The sequence below is a fragment of the Zonotrichia albicollis genome, chromosome 10, assembly GCF_047830755.1.
Source record: "Zonotrichia albicollis isolate bZonAlb1 chromosome 10, bZonAlb1.hap1, whole genome shotgun sequence".
Taxonomy (NCBI): domain Eukaryota; kingdom Metazoa; phylum Chordata; class Aves; order Passeriformes; family Passerellidae; genus Zonotrichia; species Zonotrichia albicollis.
In genome coordinates this window covers 28,682,018-28,701,552 of record NC_133828.1, presented here as the reverse complement: position 1 = coordinate 28,701,552, position 19,535 = coordinate 28,682,018, and the positions used below count along the sequence as shown (strand labels likewise).

The following is a 19,535-nucleotide window of genomic DNA, read 5'->3' as shown; positions in this document are numbered from 1 at the left end:
TGCAGAGAAGAGCCAGCCCACGTGAATAGATCCATAAGAGATCCAGGTGTCTAGTAGCTCTTGCCCATATAGGAAAATAGGGGTCCAGCCCAATTCAACAGTGCAGCCTCAGAAAACCTATGTACAATCTCTGCTGATAAATCTAAACCACAAAACAGAGAATTCTGCAGCTTGCTTTTTAGTCCTCACCCTCCAATTCAGCCATTTCAGGAAACTTGCTGAACACTGAAAATCCTTGCCAGTCTTCATTTCTTTCTTAGGGAAACTCAGTGTACTGGGAAGATAAGAGAAAGGAGATACTGCCATTGTGTCTTGCCTAGGGCAAGCTCAGCCTGAGGTAGGGACATGCAGCCACGTCTGAGAGCTGTGAGGTGCTGCCTAATGAATGCATAACCTAAGTTATAAGTTAGATATCTGGGATGAGGAGGGAATACTCTGCTCCCATCTCCTTTCTTTGCTGGGATGCATTTCACCTGCCAGTTTAATTATTTATAATGTTTACTGCTGCTCTTCACTGAGTGGTGTTGTGCTAGTACTTAGCAGGTTCTCTGTGATTTTTGGTCAGCTGATGTTTGGAGTCAGTACCAAAACCGGCAAAATGCTGCAAGCTGGACATTGTTACAAGCAGGCAAGCAGTATGTAATAGTCTGTGTGCATTTTCACGGAGATAAAAGCAATGTGTGTTAGCAGTTGCAGCCTATTTTAAATTCTGTTTCTGTATTGTTGGCATTTTCAGCTTTTGGTCATAAAGCATCCTTTTTTTATGATTTTATGACTAAAATTGCATTTTGAAGAGTGTGAAGCATGTTAATTCATGTAGATTTTAAAGCCACTTTGTTTTATTGATTCATTTTCATAAACCATTATTAATAAATCTGGAACTTCCTTCAGATTTTGTGTTTTGAAAAGTGTTGTCGTTTTCTTTGGTTTCTATTTGAATCAGGCTATTTGGAAATGTGCTATATGCATTCAGCAGCAGCAAAACAAAGCTTTGCATTCTGGCTCATTGCCTCCATTGCAGGGGCAGACAGGTGGTGATGTCTTGTCACCATGACTACATACAGCCCTTAGGGAGGGCTCTTGTAAGATGATAGTAATTCCTAAATGGGGGAAGGGCATGAAGATATTCTCCTTCTAGCTGTGGGTTCTTTTGTATGGGTTGCACATGGCTACATGCCTACCCTGTCCACCCTATTATTTGTGTGCGTGCTCCCTGAAATGCAGGAATGGGAAAGAATCAATCACTGCAGACAGTGTGATAGAGGCTGCTTGCATTTGCCATTTAAAATCTTTACATGGATTGGAAAGTCAAGAGGACAGTCACAGTTGGACTGCCTGAGCCTTTGCATTGTATTGACCAAAGGTTTTCCCCGAGTCAGGCACTTCAGAAGGAAAGGTATACCTATATGCTGAGGTGAGAACATGTTAATACAGCAGTGGTTTAGGGCACTGGTCTGAATAAGAAGGGAGAACTCTGTGGCTATGACTGCTTCTAGCAACAGAAAGTAGACACACTTGGTAGGAAATGTTAATGAGAATAAATGGGAAAAGCCCTTCATCTCAGTCTTCCCACAGTATATCCCAGCAAATTAGGTAAGTAGAATTACGAAGCTGGACTTTGCTTAGGACACATACACTTTTGCTTGTGAAAGAAGTTCTAAAGCACTTTTGGTGATGAAATATGGTTTGACCTTGTCAATGTCATAGCAGAAAAATATGATTGCATCTTCTTTGGCTTCAGATTCAAGTGGGTCATAAAAGTGCCACCTAGTGAATTGTTAGTATTTTCCTTCCATATGCTTTGTGTGGTCTGACCTGGAGTGGCCTCGTTTAAACTTTTGCAATCTGCCAAGACCACAGCTGGAGCTGGAGTTGCTGCAGGATACTTGTCCTTTCAATTCCACTCCTCCTTTGCAGTAGCAAAAATAAACACCTCTTCTACAGGAGGAAGTGCTTGAGTAAGGAGTGGGAAACTTAGATATGTAAGAGAGTTACCATAACCTCAAAAAAGGTAAAGGACTGTCAGACTTGAAGAGTGCAGAACAAGGTAAATGAAAGCTGGGTATTTTTGTGCTTTGCACTAGTGGACCTGCATAAGGACCATGCAGTTGTTACTCCGTATGACTACACATAATACCTGGAGAAGAAGGGTTGTGGAAAAGTGTTTGTTATTTGTGATAAAATTTAAATTATTTAGTGTTGGAGTTTTCGGCCTAAAGGTCAGTCAGGAATGTTGTACACAGACAACAGGAAGATGTCTCTGTTTCAAATTAATGTAGGCTGACATAAAGAAGGAGAGTGTAGAGCTCTGGGAGAGTAAAGATGGAAAGAAATCTTACCTTTTTAATGGGGAATTAATTAGAATGATTTGGCTAAATGGAAGAAAGGGCTCCAGCTAGTACTTCCTTGAAGTGTCTCAGTCCTCATGTTAAATGAGAGTTACTGTCTGGATCTTAGTTTCCCAAGGGAAGCAGCTCTGTGTATGTTTTCAGTGCTGCGGAGCAGTGTGGGAGCAGTGGTGAGCTGCAGAGAACTGGTCTCCTTTGTACTCCATCTTCAGATGAAGCATTTCCTTCACTCTGCTGTTTGTTCCTAATGATTTGGGAACAGAAAAAAGCAGTGACCTAGAAAATACAGGAATATAGTTTTACTGTAAAATATTTACAATCTCTAGCTTCAGCTAGACAAATTCTGCAGAATGTGGATTGGGAACAGCCAAGCCAGTAAACAGCATTGTCAGTTACATATTTTAATATGAAGCAAAAAAAAGAGCTTGTATATTCTTGTATATATGAACAGTCTGAAAAATATAAATAAAATTGTTAGAACAAGAAGTATAGGCTCAAAAAATCACTTTGAGAATTTACTACCCAGCCAACAAATTGCTCCGCCTGTTTCATTAACAGGATAAATCACCTAAGTAAAAAAAACATTGCATGCTCTGGACAAGTATGCTGGGCGTAACTAAACAAAGGGGGGCTTTGTATTTTAGTTACCTATAAAGTTTAATGACTTGTTTTTAATGACATGAGAACAAGGCTACTATTGATACAAGGTGCCAATGTCGGAGTGTAGCGAACTCAGATCACAGTATGAAAATAGGCTAGTTGTGCTGGATCTAGGAACCGAGCATTCCCCTACAATGGAAGCCAAGTACCCCTAACAGCTATTTCCACTCAGTGTATATTTCCATGTGTATGGGCAGCAAGCAGGATGCTGCTTCATGTGCCCATGTGGAACTCCTGAAATTCTGCTGTGTGTGAGGAACCTAGAAGGCATGGTAGAGGATGCAGGTAATTTAAATGCTGCTTCTGCCTATTGCACAGCCTGGATACACCGGGTAATTTATTCTCGTTCTTTGGTAAAAAAAGGAAAAAAGTGCTAAATGGGGCAGTTATAGATTTTAAGGCTAAAACATATAACTGAAAATGCACTTTAAATTAGATTCTAGGTAAAAGACTTCATTATGAAGATAACAGTAATATAAAAATCATTGCCTGTCCTAATTTCTGAACAAACTCTGCAACACATGAATTAAGGATGCGCCTGGTGCAGATGGGAGATGTTAGTAACATCCTTTCTACACAGCACACATTCATGGAAGTAGCATATGCTCTGCCACTTTTGTCTCGTCACTTTCAGAGTTTGAAATGAATGTGCTGTTCCCTGGACTTGCAGAAGCAAAATCCCATCCAAAGAACAAATAATACCTATGATATGTGTTGAGATCTGACTATATAAATTAAAACTACTATCCCTTTAACCTTCTCTGTATTTTTGTGTTTATGTATACCCTTTAATGTTTCTTAGTAGAGAGAATTTATACAACTTTGGCATTGCATGCTTTCACACACTTCTCAGATCTTTCTCTGCATATTTGCATGAAGAGGTAAGATAAGGCCTTTGATATTCTGCAGAGATAAAATCTGTTATTTTTTTCTGGGTCAATCAATTTCCTTCCTTAGATCAGAGCTGGGATCTCTAAAGTGTATACCAGGACTGAGCTTCCTGCAGTCATAAAATTAGACCCATTACTGCCATCCCCCTGTAACAGCAACAAGAGGAAAAATTGAAGATGTGTACATTTTTGTGGCTGTTCAGTTAAGTCAGTCAGGTCCAAATCTCTGGGAAAAAAATTGATAATATAACTTACAGTGTTTGTTTGACATAATTTAAAAACCTGTGCATGTCAAGGTGTTAAACTGCTTCTTTTGGTTTGCTGGATGTGATATCGCTGCGTTAGACTGAGGGAAAAAAATGACATGACCCACTTTGATTTAGATGACCAGTTTCACTCATTAAGACTGTAATTTGCTTGTATTTCACTGTAAGCATGTATCTGGGGCTATGCCTTCTGAAAGCAAACCAAACACTTCTGTATCAGGAAAATGGTGAGATAGAGTGTTTGTGATCCATGTATGTACAGACTACTACGGTTTTAGAATAAAGCTCAAAGATCCCTGTGATGCTGAAATTCCTGTTATAGAAAAAAAATAGTAATGCTATGTAAGGTCTGGTAAGTGCTTTTTTGTATTTTTATGTGTGTTTCCTATTAAAACAATGAATACTTTCAGGGGTTATAGTGTTTTCCCTGTTACCCCTTAATGTAGGTTATGAGGAAAAAAAACCATTAAGTGGATTTTATTATACAGGAAATGTACTTGAAGTGTGGAATGCTTGGGAACGAATGCCTGCTTTACTGCTATAAATTGTTCATGATATGTCTTTTCATATATGCATCAAACATAGCACTTGCTGCAGAGATGCATGTGATTTGTCTTTTCTCCTGAGAGATGGTAATTGGCTTCAGTTTACTTAGGCTACTGCAGTACAATTTATTCTCTTAGCTTAGCCAAGCCTCATGTTGCAGTATGTTTTCTTCTATGAGGGTGAGGTATTTAATTTGTGAAATGGTGCAGAGTATGTGTTACATTACAAAGATGAAGCACATCCCTGCTCTGTGGTGTTTAGTGGAAACAGATCACAGCACTTCACCATTCTCCTTTACCTTCTCTTGTCTTATTATTAAATTGGATGTGAATTAATCATGATCTTTTAGAAAACATCCATTGTAACGAGCTCAGTAATTTGAACACATGGCTAATGAACTCTGCTTGCTATTTGCTTTGTCTACTTATAATTAAATATTTCTGTAGTTTTGAGCTTCACTCTCATGGTCTTTTTTGTCTTTTCCAAGGCTTATCTTTTTCTAGATAGCCAAACATTTTCAAAATGGCAAAAATTAAAAAATAATACAAACTTATTTTAAGTGTAAGATTTGGTTGTTAGTCCAATAATCTTTGATGTTCAGTTTTCTTTATTTTTTTTCCATTTTATCTTTCTAGTTGAAGAATTAGTGAGACGAACATAAAAATCACAACAAATGGCACTTCAAGAGAGTTAAGTTCTGAAATGTAAAAATCTTCACACAATTATGACATTTAGTGTAGCAATAATAATAATGTATCATGTCAGTCATAAACTAGTTATGAACCCTCTGAGCAAGGACTTTCCTGATTTTTTAATTCCTATCATGATTTCACCTTCCAAAGGATTTAAATTTTTTTTGTCAATAAATTACAGTATGCAATTTATAATGGACTAAGAAGTGCTGGGTACTCACCATTTCCTTTAATGCATTAATGAATTTCACAGTAAATACATTTGACTATTAGGATCCTAACTTCCCATAATGGCAGTCCTGCTTGTCTTTATTGTGGCCAGTCTGCTTCTTGGAGGAAACAGTTGGGGATTTTTTCCATCACACACTGGTCTTTCCTCCTTTGTTAAAATTACTTCAGTGCTGAATTAGCTCCAGTTAATTCTGTAAGCTCGTTACTCTTTTATGACTGTGCACATGGTAGTACTGCTGCATTAGCTCATGTGAGGCACTGGGACTTCTGGGAACACTTGCATGGGAACAGCATTAAGCTGTGCTGCCCTATGAATTAATTTGTAATGTACTGAACAGGAATATGTCTCCTTTCTGGGCATTCATGTGGAAATTTTTTCATCTGAAAACTCATTAAGGAAAAGTACCAAGTAATGAACTTATACTAGGAGAGTGACTTAGCTCCACTGTCAGCATTACTAATGCTCTCTTTTTGGCAATACGTGACAGATAAGAAGTTGAATACAGAGTGGAAGGCATTTTGTCTGTGGTTGGACATGTTGAAAATTCACCTGGACATGGATCAGTGTAGTTGTACAGTGAGGATTTTAGGAGTTAATAAAATAAGGAATCCTACTTTGCTGACTGGAAACAAAGGAGGATTAACAGTAGGGAAGGAATACAAGCACAATATGGTAGTAGTATAAAATTATGCTCGACTGGAATAGCCATCACTACTGGCTTTCCTAGTAGCATGTGGAGTGTTCTTTGAAATGTCTTTTCCATTCACATGCATTGGAAGCATAGGAGTGCAGTAATGTGAGGTTTAAATTATACAAATTCAACTGATTTCTGTGTGATAAAGGGAAGAAGTTGTTCACAGAAGCAGCGAAGGGTAATTAGGAGGAAATACATGCCCTCAAAGTGAGCCTGTTCACAGACCAGGTTGGACCAAGACCCTCAGGCATTTCTGCTAGTCCACGCCAAAAGCACTGTCAGTGTTTTTGCACATACCATGCTTGGTAGTAGATGGATGCAATAACCTCAGTTTACAGAGTACTGTAAGAGACTCCAGGTTCCTGAAAATGAATTATTAAGTTCCATTCCTCATCAGGAATTGGACTCAATGATCCTTGTGGGTCCCTTTCAACTCAGCATTTTCTGTAAACTAGTGAAGTATGGCTTCCTTATTGCATACTTGTCCAACTCAGAGACAGCTGCAGCAACTGCTGATGCTCAGTGAATTAGAGTTTTTGATAGACTTTAATGTTACAATGTTCCATCAGTTATTTCATGGTTATATGAGAAATTTAATATTCAGCCAAAATATGTTCAATATGGTATAATATCCACAGAATAAGGAACACTGAAAACATGCCAGTGAGTAAACTCCAGGAATATTCTACTTACTGTTAATTTTGAAGTGTAATGATAAATTTTAAATTAGATAATAATGTATTTCAGTGTCCTATACCTTTCTGCCCTTGAACAGCTTGATGACATCCATATTAAGTCAAACTGTGTTATCATTTAACATCCAGGTACTTTGGTTATGAACACTACTTGTCACAGCTCAGCATCAGTGTTATCCCTTACTTGAGAGATCAGCTGAGATGGCATTTATTAATTTTGAGAATTACTGGAATAAAAAAGAATCACTAGACAAGTAAAACCAACTGTTTGCAATAACATTTCGTCACTTGGCTAAATGTTAAATGGGACCAAACAAAAAAAGTCATTGGAAAGTTTATTTGCATATTTAGGACTCATAAAACATGGGCAGCTCAGGTAGCAGTAGTGAGGAGTGCCTTTATGGCTGAGGAGGGCTTTTGAGGGCTAAGAGACATTTTGGGGTTTGAATTGTGTAGGTATCCTATTTTATTCCCAGACAATATGCTGATAACAAAGAGGTAAAAAGAAATGCAGTTTTATCAAAGTTCTTAGATATTTTTTTATAGGTATTTTACACAGAAGTTGAAATATGAATAATAAGGTATTTAGTTTTAGGGAAAAAGAAAGTAATTCTTCTTTGTACCAAAGTCAGTTTTTATCTTGCTTTAACCAACTGAAGGTCAGAGACAAAACAAAATAAACATAATTTTTAAAAAAGAAATCTTTATTTTTTTGGCTCATATGTAATATTGTTTGCGTTGTTTATGATAATAACAATTTCTTGCATGCATTTCACCAACACATTACAAGTCAAAAGCATTTGTAAAAGAAAGATTCTACATTTAATGTTAGCTTGTGCATGAAACACAAAATGTTCTGATGTCTTCGATTATACAAATGTGCCATTTTTTTCTTGGGAAATATTTTATTTGTACAAGTCTAGTGAACTGTGATTCAAAAAAGAATAAGAGTAGACTATGTAAACAGACACTGCAAGACAGCAAGGATTTAATCAACTATGAGACTATCTTGGAATTTCTGATGCAAATAGTGCTTAGAAATTCACACATTCCCCTAATGCTTTCCTTGCTATGTCCTGTAACTATTTGGAAACAAGCTGGGTTCCAGATTTACACAATTTACTTCACATTGGAATATATGCAAATATATTATTAAAACAAGATAGTCTACAAATACTCACTTTTTTTTCCCCATAGTGTGATGATGCCAGTTTGCAATTACTGTGGTTAGAAAATAAGCCAAGTGAATGAGGAAAGAAATATAAGAAACAGTGATCTAAACTTGAAGACACTTTTCTTATATACAGAACTGTTGCCAAATGGTATTTCTTTACATTATTTATATATGCTAACCACATTGTCAACAGGTTTAACAGTTTGCAATATGGCCTGTACAGTCTGATTCTACACGACATAGCAGCCACTTCAAATTTAAAATGCAAAACTAAAAAAGCTCATAAATAGCTGCAAACTATTGCTTAATGATTTGAAAGAATGAGGTCTGGGTGGACAACTTGATTCACTTCATCACTGACACATGGCTTCCTATAGTGGAGACTGTGGACAGTGAAGGAGCAAGGTACAGCAGCAACAGCATTGACATGCATCAGTGATGCTCCCCTATCTATGACACAGAATACAACATGTCCCGTTGAGCTCTTGCAAATTAACCATACTGTGGTACATATCTGATGCAATTCAATGCGGCAAAGCCATTTAATTCTATGTTCAAATATGCACAACAGTATACTGTTAATATTTACATGGAAAAGGTATTTAATGGATTCACTGGATATTGGAGATAGTGACAGAAGACAGTAACCAAAAAATAGCCCAGGAAAAAAGAACAGCTGTCAAAACCAAAACAAAACAAAAGAACTCCCAGATATATTTTGGTGAAGCTATTTTTCCAGTGCAGAAACTGCACAATATTTTTTGAACTGTAAATATTTTAACATAAACATGAACTTATTCATGTTTAGTCATTCACATAAAAATAAGTCATTGCAGATTCCTGTAAATTAGAGGAGACTCTCCAGGCACATTAATCTGGATGCACATAGTCTGGATGCAGCCATACAAGTAGTTAGAATACTTCAAATTTAAGAGCAACCCTGAAACATGGAAGTCCTTAAAATCTTCAGCTTTGTGCAATGTCATATTTTTATTTATGCATGATTGACAAGTGCAGCATGTCTATGCAAATCACTCCTATCTGTACATTATAGAGAATCTGAGAGTAGAACTCCTGGTCCTCATACCTCTTTCCCCAACATAAAACCTATTACAAAAATAGTCCCATGTAATAGTAAACAACCTGTGAATTAAAAAATGATAAATACACTAATACAGTTTTTGTAAAAATATGACAAATGTGGCAGTTGCATTACAAACAGTGAAGAGAATTACTGTTCTACATGTTGTGGAAATAAAGTATCTTTTTGCACTCATTTCATGCTCCATCTTCTCTAGGGAGCCACCTTTTCCCTTATTCTTAGCAGTGTCAGCTGTAGTGAAAACAGAAACCTCTTGTCAAGTTTTTTACCCTGATTAACAGAGTGACAGTCCAATGATGGAGGTTCACTGTTTTGTTATAGGCACTGACCTTAAGTATATATATAATGTATATATATGCACACACGCGCGCGCACACGCACACACACACATGTGTAAAAACTGTCAGTTTGGCATAAATCTCCTGCAGGAGTCCAGTTGATGATTCATTCGCAAAGACTGTAAACAAGTTGTCCCATTAACAAAATTCTTAGATCATTATTTTTTATTTTCCCTGATGTCTTTACCTTTGTAGTTCTTTTCTGCTTTATCTTTTTCATATTTTTCTTTGTCTGGCTTTGTTACACTGTCATAAGAGGGTGGGGAAGTTGTAGAAGAACTCTCATCTGTTTTTTCTGGGGTGGAGTTTCCTTTTAGTTTATCAATAATTATCTCTTTTATAATGTGTCCATCTCCTTCTTTGTTTTTATTTCTATTATATATACTAGACACCTGTTTAACTTTTACCCTTAAGAGGTGACGTCTGTAAGCACGCTGAATGATGACAGCAGACACCTCCTCCTGCTTTCGTTTCAGTGTGGTTGTAATTGGTTCATAGGAGACTTTAGAAGGATTGGCTGCCATAAACCGATCTTCCATCTGTATTCTGAGGGCATCCATCTCCCCACTTTCCCCCAAAACACGCTTTGTGAAAGCAAACAAGATGTCAAGGCAGTGAATTCTGTCACCGCTCACCATGGGCAGATCCATTGCAATAAGCTGGACTTTGTTGGGTTTTGCTATGAGAAGAGGTGGATCTAATGAAGCAGCAAAATCTGATAATTTACTATATTCTATAAATTGTGTTGCATCGGGGTCAAACTTCTCCCAGACTTCATAGAACATCTCAAAGTCATCCTCGCTCAAGGGTTCAGCGCTTTCTTCAGTAGCAACACTGAAGTTCTCCAAAATCACAGCAATGTACATGTTCACTACTACCAGAAAAGATATGATAATGTAGCTGACAAAGAAGAAAATCCCAACAGAAGGGTTGCCACAGTCACCTTTCACAGAGCTCCCTGGATGATCTTTATGGGGGTCACAGTCCGGCTCCCCACTGTTGAGAATTGGGGCGAGCAAACCGTCCCAGCCAGCGGACGTGGTGATCTGGAACAGGCAGATCATGCTGTTGCCAAACGTTTCAAAGTTGAACATGTCATCAATCCCAACTTCCCTCTTGACGTAGGCAAAGTTGGACATGCCAAATATGGCATAGATGAACATGACCAGGAAGAGCAGCAGCCCAATGTTGAACAAAGCAGGGAGAGACATCATCAAAGCAAAAAGCAGAGTGCGGATTCCCTTAGCGCCTTTAATGAGGCGCAGGATTCGACCGATCCTGGCAAGCCGGATGACTCTGAATAGTGTGGGAGATACAAAGTACTTCTCAATCATCTCAGCCAAAAACATACCTGGGAAAACAGTGAATAATTAAAATAGAATTTTAAATTAATTCATTAATTACCTATAGAAAGATTTAGTTATTGCTATCTCCAATATAATCAGTGTAGGGATTCTATGCTATAGCAAAAATTATACAAGTTATTACATTTTATTGAAAGCTGTTAATAAGGTGAAAGCATCTCTTCTTATGTTGAAATGTTATCCTAGAGAAGGTAAATAAGTAAAATAAAGACTGATTATAGCAAGTAGGTAGTCCCTGTGTAAGCTTTCAGTAGTTCTTCAAATTATTGGGAAAGGGATGTTTATGTCTTAAATACAGCTAATTCTTGAAGCTGAGCCTATAAGCACTTTCTTTATGAAGGATGATATTGGCTTAATTTCTGCAAGCCAGAGATTTCTTTAACAGATCTATGTTTTATCAGCTCAATCTTTCTCAGATTTGTCACTCATTTGCACCTTGGATAGTCACTAGATTTTAACTGACAGATCTTAATTAGCAAAAGTAAAAAATCTCACCCATTTCACATAATTTTCAGTTTTAGTATTGAAAGTAAATCTGTGGTTAGTTTGCATATACCACTAAACATTCCTCTTTATATTTGTGCACATTACTCTAATGTGCCAAACAGTTCCATTATGTCTTTTGATGTGGAAAATGACAGTGAATCTAATGGGAGAGATAAAAATCTTTTATGCAACATTACATATATTGTGTGCTAGATAATATGAAGATCTGAATCGATACATAGGGCATAGGAAAAAGGAAATTCCACAATCAGCATTAACATACTTGAAACAAATGTTTCCTATTACTTCCAGTAATTCTTTCTTGAAAGTGAGTTGCTCTTACCTACTATGGAGAGAATCACAACCACAAAATCAAAAATATTCCAGCCTATAGTGAAGTAGTAATGGCGAAGTGAAATTAATTTCAGGACAAATTCTCCAGTGAAAAGGACAATGAACACCAGGTTAATCCGGGATAAAATTGTTTCCATTTCTTTACTCTGATCATCTGTTTCTACCATCATTGTGACCATGTTAAGGCAGATGAGAATCATGATGCTGATGTCAAATACTTGTTTGGTTACAAAATCAAAGATCATGCCTTGGAATTTGTTCTGCAAACACAAAGATGGAATACAGTTTATACAGTGAAAATAATTTTCTTTTAAAATGCCAAATGAGAAAACAACACCCTTCAAGATTTAGGAGTGCAAAGCGAGACTCATTCACAATAGAGGCAATAAGCCTAACACATGCTGGTTTATGTCTCATCTTGCTAGAGTGAATAAAGAAGTTCACCAATGTTGGCTGAAGAGGCAAGAAGGGAAATGCTGCAATAATAAGAGTAATAACAATGACAGTTAATATTATTGGGGTGAATGGGTGGTGTAAATTGATAGCCAGCAAGAGTACCAGCTGAATAAAAGCTAATTTTCTTCTCTTTATTCTCAGATGGTTTTAAAATGCTAACCCTCTTTCTTTCTTAAACTAATTGTGCTTGGTGAGATCATTGGACTGCTGAAGACACATGTCTCAAACACACCATGACTGTAATATCCTAGTTTTTCTTTAGTACTTAGCTCAATGTTTTTTGCCATATGTCTCTCCTTAGAAAGTCTATTTTTAACCACTTGGTGCATAAGGTGCAACAAGTATTTTATTTTTTTTAAACAATGTAGGAGTTCAGTAAATAACAAGAGTAGTGTCTTATCTTAGAGACATATTTATCCTAGTCTATGCTTTACTCCCTAGGACATTCTTTCTCTCTGCAAGATTTTCTGCATCTGTCCTTCCCAATAGATTACCAGTGCCCCTTTCTGTCTTCAGCAGCAAGGGCCAGTGCATTCCCATTTCCTACAAATTCTCTGTGAGGAGAAAAAACAGAAAATGAAGTTTATCCCTGATAACAAGAACCAATAAATGATCCAAACAATTGTGGTTTTCCAGGACTTAGGCAGGGAATGTTGAAATTTATCATTATTAAATTTAACATTATTAAATAATTTTGTTCATACTTCAGTGTGTATGTTTTTAAACAAAATATTAATGATCTAATCTGATGGATTCAAAAAGGGACAAATTCTACCATTACAAGAAAATAAATGGAAAAAATATTTTCTTTCCAGACCTATAACCTTATCTTGTGGACAAGACTATATTCCCAAATGAGTATTTAATTTAAGGGATGTGAAAATCAAATCACTCGTACCACTGGCCTCGGTATAGGTTTCTGTGGCTTTTTGGATCCCAATTTTTTCATTGCATTGTAATATTTCTTCTGTTCTTCTGTCATAAATATATCCTGACCTCCAAAGTAAAGAAATAATATAAAAATTAATTATTATCCACACATAGAACATTTATTTACAGTATATCTCCCTGTAATATAATATTTAAATTATATTTAATTTATATAAAAAGGAAGGGGTTTTTTTCAGGTGTTTATAAGGTGGATGCACATATACACTCCTAACACACAGGAAAAACCCATTACTGGTGCCTTGTCAGCTTGGCAGTTGAGTTTTTCCAATGTTTCCATGCTCACTTTCGCTGAAATGGCTGAAAGCATTCTTGCACTACTGGTGCTGTTCAATAACTTGGTGATTAGGATATGTTTAGTGAATAGGAACATAACTAGTGCCTTGCATTGCCTATCTTCTGCATAGACTTTCAGGATTACAGCTAGACAAAACTAAAAGAGGCATAACTTTGAGGCAGAAATTGTGTTAGGAGAGTGTATTAGTATCTAATCCATGGGTTTTAACAGCAAAAAAAACCCCCCACCTTTGACGTAAAATTAGGAAAAGTAATTCATGTCATGCCATAGCAAATTAAAACACCACTGGAAGGAACCTTGATAAACTCAAATCAGCCTTTGTTTGCAGACACAAATGCTGCCAGTCAGATGTGCAAGTGTCTGACTGACTTCCAGTATAGGTGAATTGTGCTTATTGATGAATCTTCACTGAGTCAGACGGAAGCACAATGTTAGCATCACTGTCTGCTAAATTGGCCATCACAGCCTGAAGCATCACAAAATTGATGGTAACCCCAGACATGTTTAGGAAACTAAAGAGTACTTTCACAAGGGAAAATTTCTGTAGTTCACAGTTTTCTTTTACCAGAGATTCTGTCTGGTATTGCTGTTATTTAATTGGTGATTGAAAAAAAAACCAGATCATATGAAACTGCTTTTTCAGAGCACACAAAAATTTAGAATGACCCTGACATTTGAAAACTAAAAACTGTGAGGCTTCAAAATATTTTAAATGTGATTATTTGTATTTTTATATTCTAAGGTTCTTTAAAACTGAACTGTATGCACTATCAATACAACTATTTTAAACACACTTTCATGTCAAAAATACACAGAAAGAAACCACTATTCCCTGTATATCTTTGCTTTACTACTGATAAAAATTATAGATTGTATTTGTGTCTAATGAATTAATCTCATTCTTATAGAAGTGTTAGAAAAAAAAGCCCTTATGTGCACATTTTTACTTATACCTACAAGCCTATTCATAAGAGGTCTATTTGACTTACTCTTAACTTATTGTTAAATCAGTTTGCAGATCCGTTATTCACTGTATCAACACAATGCCATATTTTGTCTTCATTAAGCATCAAGAGTTTGTAAGACTAATTATAATGAATATACCTTAATTTATCTTAATACTTTAGAGTAAATTGAAAAATAAATTATTTCATTCCAGATAATAGTGCATCTAATCAAACCAATAATTCATGATCACTTTTCACATCCTCATTTTAACTATACACTCAAATTGCAAATTATTATGAACCAACTTTTCATTTCTCAAAAAGCAAAAAATGCAAAGTTCAGAATCACATCCACAAATTTTAGTATAGATAATTATTTATTATTTTTTAAGACACACTTTACTTCAAGTGTTGAAATTACTTTTGATTTTTATTAGCCTTAGAGAAATAACTTTTTAATTCTTTATAGCTAGTAATTCATACCAATATGGAAATATTTTAAATACTTATCTTCTTTTTTTGTTGGTTGAAGTTGTCTATAATAACACCAATGAAAAGGTTCAAGGTAAAAAATGATCCAAATATGATAAAGATGACAAAATAGAGGTACATATACAAGTTGTCTTCATACTTAGGTTGATCTTTTACCTACCAAAAAAAAAAATTATTACCCATGAGAATATTAGATTTAAAAAACAATACGTATAATTTAGAATTAGGTATATGCCATCTCAGACAGAAAAGCTATGAAAACCACTAATTTATTAAAAGGAGCACTAATTTATTATAAAGAGCACTAATTTATTAAAAAGATCCAACTTGTCCATTCCAATCAATATCTGGAGAACTGGAAGCTGACAGAAATATTGCTCATATGTAATTTTTAAGTAAATGTGCTCACAGATATATTTCTATATGTACACATATAAAAAGTCCCTCATATAGAAGAAATAAGCAAGGTGGGATGTAGAGCAGTCATTAATACTTAAAATTTTATTAGCAGAAATCTAAATATTTTATATTGTGTTCAGTATATTATCATGGAACAGAAACAATAAGTTTTACTACTGCCCAAATCTCCCTGGAACTCTTTTGGTCTTGCTTGAACATTCTTACATCCAGCTAGGAACAGCTGCTTTCAAGAAATATCTAGTGAATATGTGTTTTGTGAAATCCATTAAATTGAGGAAGTTTTGAAGGAAGATTTTGTTATTGTCTCGGTTTATCTGGATGCCACATCCGAGCATCTGCACCTCTAGAGCACAACAAGCTTGAGTGTAGAAATGCTAATGAAACAGAGTGTTTTACTCTGGATATCACTAACATGACCATTTGTGTAAGTTAAACAGAGTATTAGTTTTGTAGCCAAAATAAAAAACTAATCCCCAGAAAGCTTAGCAGGTGATCTTCAGTCTTAAAATCTAATTGCACTAAAATATCTAGGTAACATAGGTACTCAACCTAAGGAAACAACAAAATGCACAGTTACAAATTATAAAACCTGATTAATGTATTCCTTATTTAATAACTGCATAATATAATCTTAAATTAATTCATACTTATGATTACCAAAAGAATTTGTCGAAAATCTGTTATTTGTTCTATTACACTAACTTTATAACAACAAAAAAAAAATCCACTTAAATTAATTTAGCTTTTTTGGCTAAACAGAAGGAAGTGAGATTCTTTCCAGTAAAAATTCTGAGAATCAAAAAAATATTTATTTATGTTGATTATAATTCTTTGTTGTGTATGTAGCTGTTTAAATTTTATACTCTTTCTCAGAAAATAATCAAGATGACTTTTGAAAGATTTACACTTACATCTCGTGAATCAACAGCAGCATACATAATATCCATCCATCCTTTGAAAGTAGCCTAGAAATAAAAGAAAATTGTTTATCTTCCCCATAAAAATACTTAATACATAAAATAACTAAGTTATTTATTTATCTGGGCCTCCACTTTTAATAAAATCACTTCTAAATTTTTGAACCATGTTTGTCAACACAGGTGTCATAAATATTTTTTCTAGTAAAACTAGTTTTTTTAATAATTTTCTTTTTAGTTATTCAAATAATATTAAAAACCAGCTCTTAAGATGTCAACAAGTTGACAGTATGTTTGGAGCTGCAGATGTTTACTTTGCAGATGAAGAATGATAGATTTAGACAGATATTAATGCTGGAGATATGTAAGGAGGATCTACTAGAATCATTCATGGCCACAGCCATTTTTTTAACTTTACAACATGAATTGATGGCATCATTAATATAACTCCTGGACAGAAACCAACATGCGTCTGAATGGGGTTTTTTCTGTGTCTAAACTGACCTGGTATTTTTAGAAATGTTTTAATCCCACATAGCTAAAAGGAATAGACTGTTCAAAGTAAAAATATACTTTGTTTCCTGAGAGATTTGTTTTAAAGAAGACCAAAAAGTGAACCGTGTAAGAGATGTAAAGAGTAAAAAGATCTGCCATCATTGCTCCAAGGAGTTTATTTTAATGCATTGCAGGATGTCCATTTTTTTCAGGAACACCAAAGTTGGTGCGAAATGCTAGTTGAAAATGTGAGTGTGCAACCACTAGCCAGGGTTTCCAAGCTTATTCATAATAAAGGAAAAAGAGCTAAAAAGCCTGTGAAATGAACAAAGAGCATCACTCCTGAGGAGGTTCAGGAGAGGAACCATTCCAAGGAGTATATTTCCATCTGTGCTTGCCAGAAATGGCTTTGGTGCTTTGGTACAAATGCCAGTTTCCACAGCAGAAACTGGCACTCTGGAAGCGTTCATATCCTCCTGAATCTTGCAGTGCAATGCCAATTACCAAGAAGGTGTGCTTCAAGCCAGGCCTCACACATCTTTCTGGCTCATCTGGCAATTGCCAGCCATTTGGTGCACTTTGCATAGCAATATTAGGAAAGGTTCAGAGTTAGATAAGAGCAATAAATACAGAAGAGCGAAGGAATAATGTTAATGGAGGCAATCAAATGAAGATGTGACACAAAACATGCTCAAAGATCCCTTAACCTCTGTGGGGAAAGTAAAGGTTAGAAGGAATATTTGAAAAGGAAAATTATGAAAAATCAGAAAAAAAAAATTTAAAAAAAGGAGCAAGAAGAAGAATGAAAGGTTCCCAGTAGTGAAGTAGTTATTGAAGACCTAGACTGTCTGGATGTATGACACAGATGACATTTATACACAGCTTCAAGAGCAGCAGTTTTCCTTACACATCTTCAGAGGCAATGATGGCCATGATATCTGAAGCCAGGGAATCATTCAGTGCTACTACTCAGCACATAAGAGTCACATTGCCTTTACAGGCAAAACATTTTAATCTAGGTAGTTAATTTTGGAATTAAGGTCAGCTAGAAATACTGACTGGCTCTGAGATAGAAGGGACAAACATATCATTCTTAGATAACTTTGCATATCAGAACTGTAAATATCTTTTCATTCAGTGGTGCTGTAGGTTGACTTACAGACTAGTGATTCTACAATCATCTAAATATAATTACATGCTTTCTTGTTTGTGTTTTGAATCGGATCCTAGCTTTAGAAGCTCCATTCTCATCAAGGAACCTGTAAAGAGCTAAGGTCTTTATTTCTTTGACACAAATAAAATATACTCAGTACTTAGAATAAAGGCAGTTCTGAACAGTGCATAAGATAAGTAATTGAAGGAGAAATGCAATTTACAGATTTTGTGTAAGTAGTAGTAATTAATGGAATGAATATGCTATGCAATAACATCCAGTATTTCACAAGGATAATACTTATTTAAATTTAGAAGTAACATAATACTTATATAGTATACTATAATGACTCTTTAATAAGCATTAAGGAATATGATAGTTCTATACTGTACACCCCTAAAGAGATTCTTTTATTTTCTACACTTACTATTTTCACATTATTATTATCATCATCCTGAGACTCTATTTTCTAGTCTTGGAAAGGAAAATTACTCTACTATCATTAAAAAAAATAATATAAGAAACAACGTAATAGAGTTCCGTGAGCTGTACATTATTGCTATGAAGAAATTATTCCTCTGCTTTACAGTCTTAACTTGCCCATTTTTCCTAGATACCTTTAAAAAGAGCAAAAAGAAAATGTATACATTTACTTACTACTTGAAGCAGAGCAAGATATCCAGCTCCTACATTATCGAAGTTTACTTTCACATTCTTCCATCGGGCACTTTGATTGCTTTTTATGAGTTCCACACACTGAGTATAATTGTTGACATCACTGATATCAAACATCTCACCAGTTGTGGTGTTGACACAGTGATAGAATTTCCCAGCAAAAAGATTTACTCCCATGATGCTGAAGATTAGCCAGAATATAAGACATACCAGCAATACATTCATGATAGATGGGATTGCTCCTACAAGGGCATTTACAACCACCTAGTGTACAAATTAGACAAAATAGCCACTTAGCTTACAGAAAGAAAATGAAAAATACTTGAAAATACTTCAAAAATTTCAGAACAGTATTATTATGGGATGGACAGTTGAAATATTACAATAAAATTTGTGGGAGAAATTTTAATGAAGGTTTAATAAAATGCTAATGAGATTGGAAAAAGCAAGAAATAAAATGAGATGGAAACAAAGACAATGCAAAAGTCTGAAAAAAATCAAAAAGCAAAAGAAAACCTGTTAGTAGCAAGATGAATTCTTAGCATTTGTGTGCTCTAGAGAAAAAGAGAGAAATAAATGTTAAATTCCAGCAATATAAATTAAAATACATAAATAGAAAATAAAACCATGAAAAGCTCAAAGAATGATGATGTGGAAGACTAAATAAAAATGTCTGCATGTAAAGCTATCATTACTAATGATTTTATTATTAGAAAAGTTATGCACACAGAATGCAACAAAATTAGGGATATCTTATTTAATCATTATTAACAGCATTTGCTCTAAGTCTTGGTTTTAAATTGCCTGGGCTCATTACAGTTGCTCTTACATGTATCCTTTTTTTTCTTTTTAATTGGTTGCATTTAATTCCCTTGAGCTTCTGTGTATGGGCA

At 35.3% G+C, this 19,535-nt stretch overlaps 1 protein-coding gene across 7 annotated transcripts in view; it reads right to left on the bottom strand.

Moving 5' to 3' along the window:
* Nucleotides 1–7,706: 7,706 nt before the first annotated feature.
* Nucleotides 7,707–19,535, bottom strand: part of LOC102060500 (sodium channel protein type 2 subunit alpha) — a 66,959-nt gene continuing 55,130 nt past the window's right edge. For all 7 annotated transcript variants that reach the window (XM_074548579.1, XM_074548581.1, XM_074548578.1 and 4 more), the window contains 6 exons: nucleotides 18,625–18,906; nucleotides 16,314–16,367; nucleotides 15,001–15,138; nucleotides 13,196–13,300; nucleotides 11,831–12,101; nucleotides 7,707–10,988 (listed from right to left, as the gene is read on the bottom strand). In XM_074548579.1, the coding sequence (XP_074404680.1) occupies nucleotides 9,796–10,988; nucleotides 11,831–12,101; nucleotides 13,196–13,300; nucleotides 15,001–15,138; nucleotides 16,314–16,367; nucleotides 18,625–18,906 (2,043 nt within the window). In that variant the 3' untranslated portion in view covers nucleotides 7,707–9,795. The remainder of the gene's footprint in view (nucleotides 10,989–11,830; nucleotides 12,102–13,195; nucleotides 13,301–15,000; nucleotides 15,139–16,313; nucleotides 16,368–18,624; nucleotides 18,907–19,535) is intronic.